The 17095-nt window shown below is 43.6% G+C and overlaps 1 protein-coding gene across 1 annotated transcript in view; it reads right to left on the reverse strand.

Moving 5' to 3' along the window:
- LOC124067542 (E3 ubiquitin-protein ligase SH3RF3-like) overlaps positions 1–15242 on the reverse strand; it is an 83032-nt gene extending 67790 nt beyond the window's left edge. Inside the window, exon 1 of the mRNA XM_046404976.1 lies at positions 14476–15242. Within this exon, the coding sequence (XP_046260932.1) occupies positions 14476–14889 (414 nt within the window). The 5' untranslated portion in view covers positions 14890–15242. The remainder of the gene's footprint in view (positions 1–14475) is intronic.
- Positions 15243–17095: the final 1853 nt, after the last annotated feature.

A 17095-nucleotide genomic window follows, 5' to 3' on the forward strand; every position in this document is an offset into this window, starting at 1 on the left:
CCATGGCTGCAGGGTCTGACACTGTCCCAGTTTTACTACGGTGCCAGTATCTCCTGTGGCTCTCTAGCACATTTCCACCCAGTTGATTAATGCTGCCATCACAACCATCGCCAGCATCTTTGAAGACTGGGGGAGGAAAAAAAAAAAAATTCAGTGATGATCCATAAAAAAAAAATTTGTTCAATGCTGCACTCAGTTTTAGCCTAGTTTTAGTCTTGACTGTGTGAGATGAACAGTTCTGGGACATGATGGCATGACAGTGGAAGTAGGCCACGACAGCACACTATGGCTCAGGTTGGTCTGTAACGAATCACATTTAAGGCAGAAGATACTGTGGAAATTGAACAAAGTTCAGAAAGCTGGTTTTAAAAATGACAAGTGTACGGCATCGAAAATTTTCAATTTTTATTTCTCATAAGTAGAAATGATTTCCTGTTTCTGTCTGGATGACAGTCTTCTCTTTTGCAGCTCTTTGTGCGTCAGATTGATGAGGCAGAGTAATGACTGCGTACAAATCGTCAGCAGTCAGTCCTCGTACACAATAGTTTGGCTCTTTATGAAAGAAAGTTTAACTGCTTAAAGTCCCCTTCCTCTATCAAACAGACTAAGATTTTGGATAACTTAACAAGCACGTGTATTTGTGTTAGTGTTGAGTCTGGAAACTGGAGACATTAAGTATTACCATGACACCCAGAACTGCCATTAAAACATTTAGTTTGTATGCAAATTGATTTTCACATGAGCACATTCAGAGGGAGATGCCAACAAAGCACTAATTTCCTCAGAAGCTCCATTACCAAACCACAAGGCTGTGTTCAAACCATATGACAAACTGTGTACAAGCCGGGCAGGGAAAGAACAACAGCAACAAATCGTATATGTGAGAAAGAGAAAAGAGCGTGTAAAAGGAAACTGACAGCAAACTGACTTATAAATCATGACATGACAATCAAAAACACTAATGCATAACCTTAAAAACACGTGATGGTGGAGCGATACGACGTTACAAACTTTTTCCCAGTTTCAACAAAAGGCTGGACTCATACTACTGGACATAGTATGAGTTTTTCCGATGGCAGGGCAGCGATATGCAGCTTGAGCCAGACGACAGTACGATGACCTATGGTGCTTTAATAGAGCTGGCAGGCCCGGGCCAAGAGATGAGTTTGTGCCTCTGCCAGCTGTCTGACGACGGATGAGGAGGATGAATGAAGAGCTGAGTGGAGAAGCGGCTGCAGTCATTCCCTTGAAGTCTCTTTCTCCAAGCAGACAAACATCACTCAGAGACAGAGATGAGAGTAATGAAAGCGAGCGAGCAGAGAAAGGAGAAAGTCAAACATGAAAGAGATGACAGTGACGCACAGCGGCAGAGCAAGACACTGAGGACTTTGGTATTCAGTGGGGGGACACTAACTTTTAGTTCGGAGACTGTCAACATTTGTGTCAGTTAAATAAACTGACACATTATCTGTACACTGGCAGCCATCTTCAGACACCTCCACTTGATGGGGCGACGTACGACTAACACAGACCACAGATTTTACATTTAATTTTCTTTCTTGTATACTCATATGCTGCTTTGGATTTTCCATTAAAAGGGCACATCATGTCGTCGTCAGGGTCATTTTGTCTTGGGCTTAGACATGACACACACACATCTTTAGTTGAGCTTCTTATGTGCACTGTTCCTTTTTCAAAATCTACCTGAACTGCTTCCTTCTCGCTCAGAGTTTTGCTTTTGTCGGGCAGTTTGACATTTAAATCATGGTACATTTCACAACGCAGTAAATCTGAGCAGCGAGCTTTTTCGTTGTCATGCTTTCCTCTTTTGCTACCAAGTGTGCATTACAATATCAATTACTGGCATGGCAGAATGATCATGAGCAAAGCTTTATATATCATCATTTCTATATATAACATATAGTACTGATGATACTGATAAGAGAAGCCTTCTGGCCTGTTCTTGTTTCCAGCTGTGAGATAAAGAGAGAAAAAAGTACAATTAAGACAGATGACGAAATGTATGAGACTGATTTCAGCAGGAATTCACAGCAGAATACCAACTGTGACATCTCTGTCTGTCCCTCTCTCTCTGGAAAAGAGTTGTGGGGTGGAGATGATGGTCCTGATGTTTCATCACATCCACACACACACACACACACACACAGCAGCACGAAGCCCATGACTCACACAGGATAGAGGATGGAGCCACCTACACAAAGACTCCAAATACCCACACATTCACATAGACCAGGTAAACCCAAACAACAGCACAGCTATTTTCTGTGCTTTTAGTCATTTTAGTTGCAAACTGAACATGACTCCACACTTTGTCCGTGTCATAAAAAAGAACAAAAAAAAAGCAAACATTATCAGAAAAAAGCCCCTGAATAAGTTGCTAAAGCTGTGCGTGTTTGGTTAAAAAATGTTGCTTCACTGATATTAATGAGGTTGCGCAGTCAGAGCAGTGAGAATATTTTCTCAGGTTAAATAACTAAACTGCAAAGTGAGGCAGACCCATGTAGCCTGTAAATTTTCTGTTTACTCAAATAAAGTGTGCAGTCAGCTCTGGGCATTTGGGCACTCACAGAGAGTCACAAATTTACCCTTACAGGAACAAATTGCTGATATTAGTCATGTGGTCGCACACTTAAAATGGCTACAAATTCTCCGAGTTTGCACTATGTTACTAAAATTTGTTACTAAGATTTGTTACTAAGATGGCGTCGTCCTAGCGGGAGCCTGTTGTAGTACCTCTGGGTTTAAGAACGATACAGGAAATCATTCCTACCTACTGCCATCAGACTACTCATCTACCTCTGTCAGAGCCATGACTACACACCTGGACTAAATCTACCTGTCACCTTTTGCACTTGAATCCCATCACATATGCATCCCAGATGTTGTTTAGTCTTCTCTTATATATACAGTACATGTAACACTTCAATGTGTACATATATTTTTAGTATTATTATTATTACTATCATTACTGGTACATACAGTTGCTGCTACCATTATATACTATTATATGTTATTATTATACTGCTATTTTACAATTATTTATTTTCACACAAATGTCCTTTAAGTGTATTTTATTCTATTTTTCTATGTCAGTATTTCATTGTGTGTTTTATTGTATTCAAATATACCGGGCTGCTACGACAACCCAATTTCCCCTCGGGGATGAATAAAGTCATCTATCTATCTATCTATCTATGTATATCACAAAATGACATATTCACAGTTCAATATATTAATTTTTATTTCTTGGAATCAATAATTGGAAAGCAGAACTTTGTAAAATGATACACATAGAATAATAATGGAACTATGATGCAATTCCATCAAACCTAATAGATAATAATATTTTTATTTACTATTTATTTTTTATTTAAACAGTCATATGTTATATCTGAGTCCATATTGGATGATACTGAAGTTTTAAGTTGATGCAAACTAGTAGTATAGACAATTCAGTTTTCCATCTTTAGCTTTTACATCCTACACGGGTCCATGAAATGCGAGCACACACACAAAGTTGTTGACCATTAAGTGTCATCAGCAGGCGGATGTGATAAGCTCCTTGCACTTTCAGCCAGGTAAACTTCTTTTCAGAGTTTCCCACTGAGCAGCTCACACAGTTACTCTCTCACACGCTGGTATACGCAGGCACTTACAGGCTCAGTGAGAACGAGCTCTGAACACGAACGGCAATGGAAGGATTTCACCACATTATTGCATAACTGTGTATTACTTCAGACATCGGAGTTCAGAATTTCTACCAGTTATCTCTAACAACTATAATTTTGTGTCTTGCAGAATTGAGACTCGCAATCATTACGACATTAAGTGTGATATTAGATTGCAATCACTGGAAACAAACAAGGACACCGGCAGCCTGTGTCAGCCTTTGCACTACATTTTACACTAGAGTTCAATAAGAAATACCTATACAAATAAAATACCATTTCTATACTGTTTTATCCGTGATGGGGGGCTGGAGCCTATCCCAGCTGACTTTGGGCGAGAGACGGGGTACACCCTGGACCGGTCGCCAGTCACTCGCAGGGCTGACACACAAAGACAGACAATCACACACGCTCACACGCAGGGGCAATGCAGAGTAGCCAGTTAAGCTAATGTGCTTGTTTTTCCACATAAGCACAGGGAGAACACGCAGACTCCTCACAGAAAGGCCCAGAACCCTCTTGCTGAACTAACCACCATGCCGTCCCAAATAAAATACCATGAATTTTATTATCTGGAATACACAAGCATAAACATCAGCCCCTGCCAACCAACAGAGCTCAGATCGGTTGGTATTTTTCATCACCCTTTCTTTCCTGTCTGCTCCTCTCTCTCTCTCTCTCTCTCTGTTTTTCAAGGTGACAGTTAATAGTAATAATAAAGTAAAGAGTTAAAAGTTTAAAGTCGGAGATTTGGAGACCGTATGTTGTTTAGCACCTGAGAAGATAGCAATCAGCTTAATGTCTCCAGAGAGAGAAACGCTTTGAGGTTTAAGAGCAGAGGAGGTTTGATTGTACCAGTGTTTCCATTGTTCCCAGTCTAAACAGAAGACAGCCGGAGGGAGGCTGGTATTTGACCTCACTTCTCTGTGCTTACATAATCCCTGTCCTGGAGGGAGAAAGCAGCCAGATCCCTCTAAAACGCACACACTTAAACACACACCAGATTCCAAGCCAGAAATTCACTTCATAACTGCCACTAGGCTTTCGCCTTTTCCTTCCAACTTTCCCTGCACACTCCCTTCCCTTCTAGCATAGTACCATGACACACACACCCACACACAAACACACACACACAACCTCATTCTCCAACCTCAAGTCCAGCACTATAAAAGGTTGAGAAATTCTGCTTGAAAAAATGAAACTGCCAAAAAAAGACACATGCACATGATTTATGCACATACTGTCCAAAATAAATACCTATCATTTCTAAGTAGACATACTGTACAAACCGCCACTGAACACCACACCGACATGCATATGCCGATTTAAGAATACACATGTAGTATTTATGCATAAACAAAACACACACACACACACACACACACACACACAGAGCCAGGAGTGGATGTTTGGACACAGACGTCAGAATGGAAAGCTGATCACAGTTGTACTGCAGCCATGAGCACTGAGGATCAGAGTGTGTCCCGAAATAAACTGAAATGTTCTTATCTGACCCCCCCCCCCCCCAAAAAAAAAATTCATATGCATGTAGCACACATTTCAGAAGAATATTTATCCTCTGTAAAAAAAACAAAACAAAAAAACAAAACATTACCACAACAATATTCCTGTGGCCACAGTTTGTGATTAGTAATACTCGTTAGTGAGTTTATTATGGCCATACGCAAAGCCACTAGTACTGCAATAACATTCCTTTAATATTTATGCTCCTGTAATTAATGTTATGGAAGAGGAGTATTAGACTATGTGATTCATGGAATGATTAAAAGCTACTTTTTTTAAGGTTTTCAAGGGTACCACACATATTTTTAGCTTGGTTTATTTTGGGGTGCGTTTTTTGGGTAATTTTCTATAAATATAGATATAAGTTCAAGACATTCAAACTGCTGAAAGACAATCAACACATTTCAGAGAAGCTAATTATTGTTAAGTTTTTGGAAAAAAATATCCCTTAGGAAGGACTGGATAACCTCAGAAGGTACAAGCAGCTCTACAGGGAGAGCAAAAAAGGACGAGAAAAGAATGATTTCACCGAGACCCATAAACACTGCTGGTGATGAATTGAAGTTGAGAGCTGTGAGAATGAACAGCAGGTCGATGAAGAGGAAGACCTGTATTCGCTGCCATGTTTCCAAATTCTCTTCAGATGTGCATGTGTGTGTGTGTGTGCGCATGAACACTGATCTCTCTTCTCTACTCTAGCCAAGACTGTTTCCTGCCAAGTCTAAAGTGGGCGGTGGGTGCATTTCAACATCTCTCCATTACAGAGAAAGATGAGGAGGAGGAGGATGGAGGAGTCATTTTTGCAACAAGACAGGAAGGAACTGAAAGGTATTAACACACAGACGGAAACACACACACAAACACACACACCTGCACCGTCTGACACCAGGAGAAACCACACTGTGTTTCCACAAATCCCTTACCCCAAGAGAACCGTTCCACTTCTTCAAGCACATCTCCAGTGGAACCTCATCTGTTATTACACCAAACACACACACACACACACACACACATTACACTGAATGCTGCTGGAGGAGTCAGTTAGAATCTTTTACCAAAGTAAACTTACCTGGAGTCACAAACTATGACTTGTAACACTCATTTCCTACACGGTAGAAGCTGCTCGGGGCAATTTTACACACCGACAGTCTCAGCTGGCAGCAGGAGGTGATTCTGGGTTGGTCTGAGTGTTGCTGGTTTCATTAATCAGAAACCATGTAATATGATGCCAGCACAGAAGCTGTGACTTTCCCACCAGGAAGTGGCACATGAAGGCCCACCCACGTCGCACAGGATTCTAGATGGAGCACTAATTATGAAGTTGCTTACACAACATGGCACACTTCATTCCTGTCGCTGTTGTTTAAGAAACTGCTGACTTGAATTCGTTCATTTTAGATGGTAACCCTGGTGAAGCTAACACTATAGCTGCATCTCATCAAGCCCCTCTTAAGAAGGAGCGTCAAATCGTTCTTAAATCTCATTCATTCACTTGAAGTGTGAATTTGAATTTTCATATTAAAAAATTTTCAGTTCGTGACAATATCAAAGTTTTCCGTAAGCTCTCGGTTATCAGTTGGAGGGCCACAATTAAGACATTTCCAGTTGCTAGCCTTGAACGTTTTTTGGACACCTTGTAAAATAAATCCAGAACCATAAAACCTACACTGAATGTCTTGTCTGTGAGTTTTATTGTTGTTATTGTCATCCAGGGCACCAACAATCCCATGATGCCTTGGTTGACCCTGTCGACCAATCAGAGCCTGTCGTCTCATCTGAATGATACTGCAGCTACTGTGCGTACTGGTAATTTTCAGTTCAGATGCAACTGAGCAAGTCAGCCCTATATAGCCTGTGAATGTTAACACAAGATGCACCCCCCCCTCAACAAGCCCATTATATCTAATGCCCATTATAGAGCATTAGAAATACCATTAGAGGCATTTAGGAAGACCATGTGTGCCATTCATATTGCACTCAGAAAGTGAGAGCTAGTTACCATAATGCTGGCACTGATCCCCACTAGAAGTTAGGTGAAGTGATTTTACATGTTTTATTTTTCTTAACAAAAATGATTTTCAATTTCCGTGCGACTTAAAATGTCTAAAGTGTAAGACATATCTAGATGTTGTCCTGTTCATGCTCATGTCGCCATGCTTTCATTCAAACCTTAAAATATGTCACCAGTCCTCTGTCTGAAATGCATTGGCTTGTCCAGTGGCCAGTGACATCTCACCCCCATCTCCATAGTAACAATAGGAACAGGAGTGAGGGGGGTTAACCCTTAACCTAATGTGTGTGTGTGTACCCATGTGCATGTGTATTTGTGTGACTGGGGGATGGGATTGATGGGATCCCATCCATACACCCGTGGGAATAGCAGTCAAGCTCCAAAGCTTGTTTAGGCTTTAACACCCATTATGCATCAACCCCCCCCAAACTAAACAACGCACACACACACACACCATATCCTTACACCATCACCCGAGCTATAAGCTGCCCTCAACCCCCACTCTGCCTCCATCCATCAGTCCATCATCTGACCCAGCTCTTTCCATCTCCATATCTGATCGAGTAGGATGATGGCAGGGTAAAGGATGAGACTGATGTTAGATGATGTCACCCAGATTCAGTGCAACATGTAGGTACGGCAATACTGTTACACAAACAAAATATAGAACACAGAACATATTCGCTGGTCGGATGATGGCACAATTTTGACATGAGTGGACGAAATTGATCTCATTCTACCAAAGGGGAGGAGCTAGGAGCAAGCTCGGTGCTTCACATGATATGATCAGCATGATGAACAAACCTGTTTGATGCGTAAAATGCACCAGTTGCCCGTGAATCTGTTGAAAATTGAAAATGTCATTTCATTATCCCTGCTTGTACAGTATTTTTAGTAACACGCTGTATTTCAAAAGGAGAGAGAAAAATAAATGCAGCTTCTGAGGCTTTTCCTGGCAGACAAAAGTAAAATTCGAGAGGAAACACTGACATGGTAAAATTTTTAGCATGAAAATGGTTTAAACTACAAAAGTTGAGTACTGGCTGCAGGCTGTGTCATTGCAATTGTGTCTTGTGTTGACTAGGGTCAAAATGTAACAAACAAACATAGAAGGATGGAAATACATGAACGCATACCATATATTTGCATACACACACATGCACGCAAAGCGCATAACAGCTTAATTCCCAAGAGATCCCAGGAGGCACAAAGCACAGTTATCTCGCTTTAACTACTCCTTAAATGGCAGCGCGTACATGAGTGTGTGTTTGTGAGTGCGTGCGTGTGTGTGCGTATGTGTGTGTGTATGTGGAGTGAGGCTTCATTATGTGGTAACACTGAAATTAATTAAGTTCTCTTCACACGGGCATCAGAGGAAAGGAAAAAGAAGAGGAGAAAGAATGACTAAAGAGCAACTGCAAAAAAAAAAAGATGTTTATGTGCAAATGTGTTCATTTAACAATGTGGGCTGAGGGAGGTTGAGAAGGCAGAGAAAGATCTTTCACGCACACACACACACACACACACACACACACATACACACAGAAAAATGTGTCCAGAGAGAGAGATTCTCAGACTTGAGAAGATGAATAATGTGCGTCGGTACATCTAGCTGTGTGTGTGTGTGTGTGTGTGTGTGTGGGTGTGTGTGTGTGTGTGCGTGTGTGTGCGTGTATGCGTGCACATGTACAGTGTCAGACATTCGTTCAGTATTTATGAAGTGAGGGGGTAATGTGAAGGTAATGACTGAGAGCTTGTTGTTTACTGCAATAGATTGTCAGTTTATAACACTAATGAATGTGAATGAATGTGCGTGCACATCCGTGTGTGTGTGTGTGTGCGTGTGTGTGTATGAGCATGTGGGAAAAGAAATGCAGAAAAATGAGGTTTTCTCATTCTGTGTTATTGTAAAGGTGAGGGAGATATCAAGATTAATTGTAAATGGAGCTACAGAGGAAATGTTGCAAGAGAGAGAGAGAGAGAGAGAGAGAGAGAGAGTGTGTGTGTCTGTATGTATGAGTGTGTGTGTACGCTCATCTTTCTCTATGTTTGTGAGGACGTTTCGATGAATACTTCTTCAAAGGGACGTTGTTCTTTAAAGACTTGGTTCAGGTGTACGTTAGAATTACTTTCAGGCTTGGCCTAGTGTGTGTGTGTGTGTGTGTGTGTGTGTGTGTGTGTGTGTGTGCGTGTGTGTGTGTGTGTCTGTGCGTGCATGTGTCCTTAGTACAATACAACAAAAGATCCAAGTTTAAAGGATCATAAGAGGTATTGGTAACAGACTACTTCCTTTTGGGAACCCTCCACCTAATCCTTACATGAGAATGACAGGGTGAAACGATGTCTCTCTCCAGAGATGAAAGACGCTGGTGTCGTTGCTGCAGTGTGGTGCCGTGGTAACCTCGGGCGTCACCGCAGCAACTCCAGGTAAATACAGGTATGGGAGAAGATCAAGGGTCGGGATCATTATGGTAGGCTGCTTTGATGGGAACAGGACAGACGGAGCGTAAACAGCAAATTGCACTAGGTTTTCTCACAGCTGAGGCAATATTGTTGTTTTTGTTGATCTGAATTTTGTGAAGACTGTATGATGATGAAACTGCTCGTGTGCAGAGTGTTGGAGCGGATCGCAGCATTAACCTCTGATATGATGGACATTTTGATTGTCAGAGCTAAAGCATCCCATCATAGTGGTGGCTTGTATCCGACAATAACATAATCCCGCGGGAATATATTGAATGTTCTTGTTCCTTGAATATTGAAATGCAAAAAATACACTACATGGACAAAAGTATTGGGAGACCTGAGCATTACACTAACAGCGACTTTAACGACACTGCATTATAAATACATAGAGAGGTTTGCTAGCTGCAAAAGCTTCCACTCTTCTAAGAAGGCTTTCCACATGACTTTGGAGTGTTTCTGTGGGAACCTTTACACATTCAGGCAGTAGAGCATTTGTGAGGTCAGACACTGATGTTGCACAAAAAGGCCTGGCTCACAATCTCCGTTCCAGTTCATCCCAAAGGATGGAGTTGAGGTCAGGGCTCCGTGTGGGCTTTGTGTACTGGGACATGTTGAAATAGAGAAGGACCAAACCGTTGCCACAAAGTTGGAAGCATAGCATTGTACAAAATGTCTTGGTATGCTGAAGCATTAAGATTTCCCGTCACTGGAAGTAAAGGCCCCAACCCCTGAAAAACAGCCCCGCACCACACCTGAATTCAGTAATAGAGAGGTGCGTCCCAGTACTTTTGTCTAGATAGTGTTTAAGATGTTCAGTACTTTCAGCACACTCAGAAAAGAATAACCTCTCAGTCATTTGTAAAAATCTGTCCTTGATAAATGAATGAATAGCCAGACGAGCTTCATGAACACCCAACAGGAACACGTATTAATCACTAAGCTGTAAAAAGAAACCACAGGAGGGCACATGCAAGGCCGATCAGCCGAGGCCGGTAAAAACTTGTGAATTCATAAGAGAGTTATCAACTAGTGTGGTTGCTGGGTATGGATTCAATAAAATTTGAATGGCTCAGTCACATGCGGTCTGTTTTCAGAATTGGTCAAATGAAACCTAATCAATGCAAAAAAAGCCCATTAAACGCCTTCCTTGTTGGATGCATACTGTGCTGGTATATAGCTGTCAGATGGGTTTCTGCGTTGTCTGATCTAGAGTTCATTAAATCTCCAAGTCCCCAAGTACAAGACATTTACCTCAATACATCACTCTATAATAAGCTCTGACGCATGCTGTACTGTGAAAAATGAGACTGTAAAGATGTTAACTGTTTCTACAAATGCACAACTCAGTATGTGTCCCATGTGTCCAACACCATGATTAGGCAAAAAATGTGCGGGATTACATATGGCACACGCTGAAGTCTTTTTCTAGTGAGCATACAAAGAAATACACAAACTAGAAAGCATTTAGCCTCCATCGATGCTGAAAAATCCTCCAAATCTGTGAGGAAAAAATGCACTTAACAAGAAAATGAAGAATATGTTCCAACAGGCCTTATCTCACAGTATTAAGAGATACTTTGCAACTAATGTCTTCATATACAGAGCTATCATTCCGCCAAATATAACTGAGTTCTGATATCATAATTGTGGGGATATCCAGCTAATGAACAGACAAACACACCAACAGAAAACACCAAATTTTCACACAAATGTCTCACTGTCAAATTATTCAGTTTACATGACACATTGTTAAAACACCTTCTCTGTTTGCACACTGTATGTGTCTGCACACTGCTGACAGGAAACGGGAGAACAAGTGGCGAGTCATCTCTGCAACAGCTGGTGTACGGAACTGCAACTGAGAGACTAGTTAAGGGGTTGCCAAAGTCAACAACTGCTAACGAGCTGAATATTTCTCCTACGAGGAGAAAGAGTAAGAAAAAGATGACTTGAAAGCTCGACAGGTGAACTATTCCTCTGAAAAACACAGTGCAAGCAAATTATCTGTTGGTAAGTTATCTGCTTCTGAGAAGTTAATTTTACACAGACATTGGAGGAAAAGGAATCATCAGCCGTGACAAAGTCTTATTGGGCAAAACATCAAAAAGGTCGGTAGCAGAGGCTCAAATAGCTCAAACAGCAACAGAAAAAAAAAGCTGGTCTTGCTGCTGACTCAGCTTGTCTGCCTCTTCTTCTAGTTCCATAGCAGCACATTCATTCTCATCTACAGCCGTCAATGCCTGATGTACAGTGCTCTGTTTGACCCTTGTGACTCCTTCAGTGTGTGTGTGTGTGTGTGTGTGTGTGGTGCTGCGTTAGTGTGTCACTCACTCAAAGACAGATTTAACTCCCTTTGCAAGACCCCTCTGTGTGCAGGCGTGACGCACATCCCCACAGACACACACACACACACACACACACACACTCACTACTGTTAAAGGAGATTAATTCACACTTTTATCACAAAGCCTTGGTCCTACGAGAGCCTGGAGGAGACTTGGGCAAAGTGACTGCAGGGGATTGCAGAGGGTAATGGGTTATAGGTGTGTGTGTGTGTATGGGTTCACTGGCAATAAAGGCTTCGTCCACAGTGGAGAGTCCTCCCCATGGGCTCCTAAAACAAACACAGACTAGCCACCACTGAGAGCCGAGTGTGTACTGTGTGTGTGCTGTGCTTTTTGAACGCATGTGTGCGACTACACACACAATCACGTGCAATTGCTATTTATTTAATTTATTTGTTTATTTGACAGGGGCAACACACGGCTAATTAGCTGTATCAGAGTTGGTTATAAGCTAATTTACATTAGCAGTCCCTGGACAGGAGACAGAGATAGTATCTTAGTAAAGCAAATCGACACCACAGAATGAAAACACAGACACAAAACAATGCATGTTCTCTATACAACAAGGTTCCACGAGATGAGACATAACAAGTACTAAAATTTATGCATGATGGGAACTTGATTGGGTTGATTTTATCAATGATTTCATCTCGAATTTAAATCAGCGAAGCAGCTGAACACTGGAGAACACCACACTGAAGTTACTCGAGCTTACTCTGGCTCTAAAGGAAGTTACACATAACCCAACATAAGACTCTTTGCAGCCATACATGCTTGTTAGAAGCCTGTATTGCAGCATGCCTCCTTTGTGTGTTCTGTCCGTCTCTCTCTCTCTCTTTCTTTTCATGTACCAGCCATCGAAATTGGCCAGTGGGGACCAGTAAAGTTTATTGAGTGGATTGAAATGGCGTGTTAAGTGTTAGAGGAAATGTCACAGAGGGTTTGGATTCCTGTTCATCGCCATGAATGAGTGACTGCCCACTGCTGCTGCACTTCATCACACCAAAGCGCTCCACTGCTTCAATCAATGGCTAGCTGCTGCCTGGTAAGTCTTGTTGTAATGAGTACCCTGTACGAGGGTGTGAAAGCTGCAGAAGCCTGTGTTGGCCTGATAATTCACTGTATCCCTCTCACTGGGGACATCATGAAACTCAGAGAAGAAGCTGCTGAGGGAGAACATGAACACACCTGCCCGCGACCACCCTCGTGCGGCTTCAACTCTGAGAAATCCCACTGCATATGTCAGTAAGCTCACCTTAGTCAAATACAGCATATCCACCTCAACAAGTCACAACACGAAGCAAAGGGTCTGAAAATGTTTCCTTACAGACAATCACATGAGAAAAGCTGTGAGGGATGCGACTGTGTTTTATTCTGCAAAGCATTTTTGTAAAATTTCTTTAGGAAAAACTATGTGTTCTTGTCTCACCACAAGTCTCAGAAGTTTTCCAAGATTTTGGCGTAAGGCTTGTGTTTCCCCTTGGGAGGAAAACGACAACGACGGGCAACATTTTTTGCAGCACAGCGCCGAAGTTGTCACATGCTCCGGTGCCACATTTCTCAACGCATCTCTCATTTCAGCCACAAGACAATGCATCAGATGCACTGCATAGCAAGTCAACAAGGCTCTCCATTCGATGAGCTTGGGTTATGAAAGCTCACACTGTTGCAGCCTGTGGGCAAATGGGCTTCACCAGGATTATGGCAACAACAATATCACAGACAGGTGACCTCTCAGTCTTCAGCAGGCTTTGGTTCTCCACCTCTACGGCTCATGCAGTTCAGTTTAATTACACCTGAGTGACATAACAGGCTGCCCTCATTATGATACTACAGTCACCTGGCACAACTGGTAACAATTCAGCAAAACAATCAATGGACAACAATATGTAAAAGTCTATACGACAATATGATGAAACCACAGTAAAGCACTTCTGCTGTTCTGGAGAAGCAATGTTTTCTCATTCTGTTTCTATGTCTCACAACTTGAACTCTGCAACAAAGTTTATTCCTCGTCAACAATCCACAGTGCAATCAGTTTCACAGCGTGAATATTCAGAGCATAGTCTATGAATTTGGATCTATATAACCACAGAACAGCTGGATATCCGTGCAGGCAGCACGCTGAACGCACTGTTCCTCACTTCCAGCAAACATCAGAGGTAAACAGTGAGGAATTCGTCTGAGCATTGCTTCTCCAAATCTTCTGCCACCACATTCTGCTGTCACACTGGGGGAACTTAAAGTTTTTATGTTTTGTGTTTGCCACACTGAAAAGGCTCTCCTGACAAGTCACAAAATGTTGAAGTCGTGTTCTAGGAAGCGTGCGTTTTTGTGAATAAACAAGGATTCGGAAAACGTTTAAACACAGTTTGGGTGTCTAGTGCTGCGCGGAGAGAGACCCTGGCACATACTGTAGATAGTGTGGAAAGTAACCGACCTTAACAGGGGAGCTCCTGGTGGCTACAGGCAGATCTCTGATCGCACTGCCCGTGGGAGAAGCGGATATCCCGGCTGCGTAGCCCTGCAGCGAGCCCCCGGCCAGGGACTGCCTGCCGCCTGCTCCTCCTCCTCCTCCGCTCCCTCGCTGGGGCCGCTGCTTGATACCGTCAAGAAGGCGAACCAGAAGGATGTTAGCCGGCAAGTCGTCCACCCCGCAGTCCACCAGGATGCGGCACTCCGGGCAGCGCAGCTCGTTCCGGGAACTGACGATATTTTCCAGGCAGCGGCGGCAGAAGGTGTGCTGGCACGGCAGCACCTTGGCCGTGGTGTCCAGGCGCTCCAGGCACACCGAGCACTCCAGCAGATCCAGCAGCGACGAAGACTCGTCCATGTCGGCAGAGAGGGTGATCATCTGGGCTTCAGTGTCCGTGGGGACGCCGCAGCGACTGGTTCGTGTACCTTGGAAATGAACCGGGGGCGCAGAACATTCTGGGAGGCAGCCGAGCGGACGCCTCACGACCGACTCCGAGCAGTTTACCCCCGTGCTGTGAATGTTCTCCGCTCTTCTGTACCTCTCTGTCTCCCTCAACGTGTCTCTGTCCCCCCACCCTCTCTCTCTCTCTCTCTCTCTCTCTCTGTGTGTGCGCGAGCTTGTGTGTCTCCAGCAGCTGTGCAGAAAACAGTGAGGTCACGCTCTCATCATCACCATCATCCGCGCGCCGATCAGAATTGCCGCGCGCGCTCACGCACCAGAGACGGATTGATACAGAAGGGGAGACCATGCAGAGACAGACGCCTCCGCCAGCCAGCTCAGTTATCATCAGTCAGGTCTCTCTCTCTCTCTCTCTCACCTCACGCCTTCGCGGGCTGGAGTCACACCTTTCCAACAAACCTGTGAGGTTAACGTTTCTTGCCATAACACCTGCTCAACAACTTCATGCCAACCAGTCGGCGCATTCAGGCGTCAATTCACAAAACCCTCAGCTGGGCCTACAGATTGAAATCACGGAAGTTTGAAACATGAATGTTTGTGCTTCAGTATGTTTTTCGGCATAGCTTCATTGCTTCGCCTAATCCGACCAAAACACAAAACCAAGCTGAAGGCGATTTGGTATCAGCTTGTGTGGATTCTCACCTTGTGATACCCACATGACAGGCGTAAACATTTTTATTACTTCATTCAGCTGAGAAAGGGGATTTTGGGGGGAAAAATGGTTTCTGGCGACGCCTGGTGGTCATTGGCAGATTTTTTGTTTTTGTTTTGACTTTTTCTAGTTTATACAATTCTAATCTCCATAAAGTTCTCATTAATTTTTTGTTTTTTTTTTTACTCCAGCTGCTGCTGCATCATATAGACTCTTGCCAGTGATGTTGAAAAACTGATTAAACAATCTGAGAGAAAATGAACCCTGAACAGATTATATGGGGTGTTGTGGTTAGTGACACCATTTAAAACAAAATTCACCATTTTAAAGAATAATGAGGTACCCTGCAGTGTAATATGTGTAATATGTGATATCACTGGATCAGTATGCAGAATCATCACTCTGAGTTGTATTAACTGTGTACATCATGTTGCGAATCACAGATGCCATCGATAAAAGTGAAAACCTGCAGCAAGGACTATAGGCCTCTGGCCCTGACGTCACACATCATGAAGACCCTGGAAAGACTCGTCCTGGAACAGCTCCGGCCCATGGTCCAACCACTTCAGGATCCCCTTCAGTTCGCCTACCAGCCCCGCCTTGGAGTGGACGATGCCATCATCTACCTGCTGAACAGAGTCTACACTTACTTGGACAAGCCGGCAAGCACTGTGAGAATCACGTTCTTTGATTTCTCGAGTGCGTTTGACACCATCAGGCCGGCTCTGCTGGCGGAGAAGCTGACAGCGATGCAGGTGGATGCCCCACTGGTGTCCTGGATCGCAGACTATCTGACGGGCCGACCGCAGTATGTACGCCTGAAGTGCTGCCTGTCAGATGAAGTGATCAGCAACACCGGGGCTCCACAGGGGACTGTCCTCTCTCCCTTCCTCTTCACTATCTACACCACAGACTTTACGCACTGCACAGAGTCCTGTCATCTTCAGAAATTTTCTGATGACTCTGCAGTGGTTGGGTGTATTACTGGGGGGGATGAGAGAAAGTACAGGACGGTAGTGGACAACTTTGTCACATGGAGCGGGAAAAACCACCTACAGCTCAATGTGACAAAGACCAAAGAACTGGTGGTGGACCTGAGGAGGACTAAGGCTCCAGTGACCCCTATCAACATCAAAGGGGACACTGTTGAGGTGGTGGAGGAATACAAATACCTGGGGGTGTACTTAGACCACAAACTGGACTGGTGCAAGAACGTGGACATGGTCGACAGAAAGGGCCAGAGCCGCCTCTACTTTCTGAGGCGGCTGAGGTCCTTCAACATCTGCAGGACGATGCTGAGGATGTTCTACGAGTCGGTGGTGTCCAGTGCCATCACACATGCTGTTGCCTGCTGGGGCAGCTGCCTGAGGGTGAGGGACACCAACAGACTCAATAGAATCATCAAGAAGGCCAGCCATGTTGTGGGAGAGGAACTGGACTCTCTGACAGTGGTGTCTGAGAGGAGGATGTTGT

Source organism: Scatophagus argus, chromosome 11 (genome assembly GCF_020382885.2).
Source record: "Scatophagus argus isolate fScaArg1 chromosome 11, fScaArg1.pri, whole genome shotgun sequence".
NCBI classification, from domain to species: domain Eukaryota; kingdom Metazoa; phylum Chordata; class Actinopteri; family Scatophagidae; genus Scatophagus; species Scatophagus argus.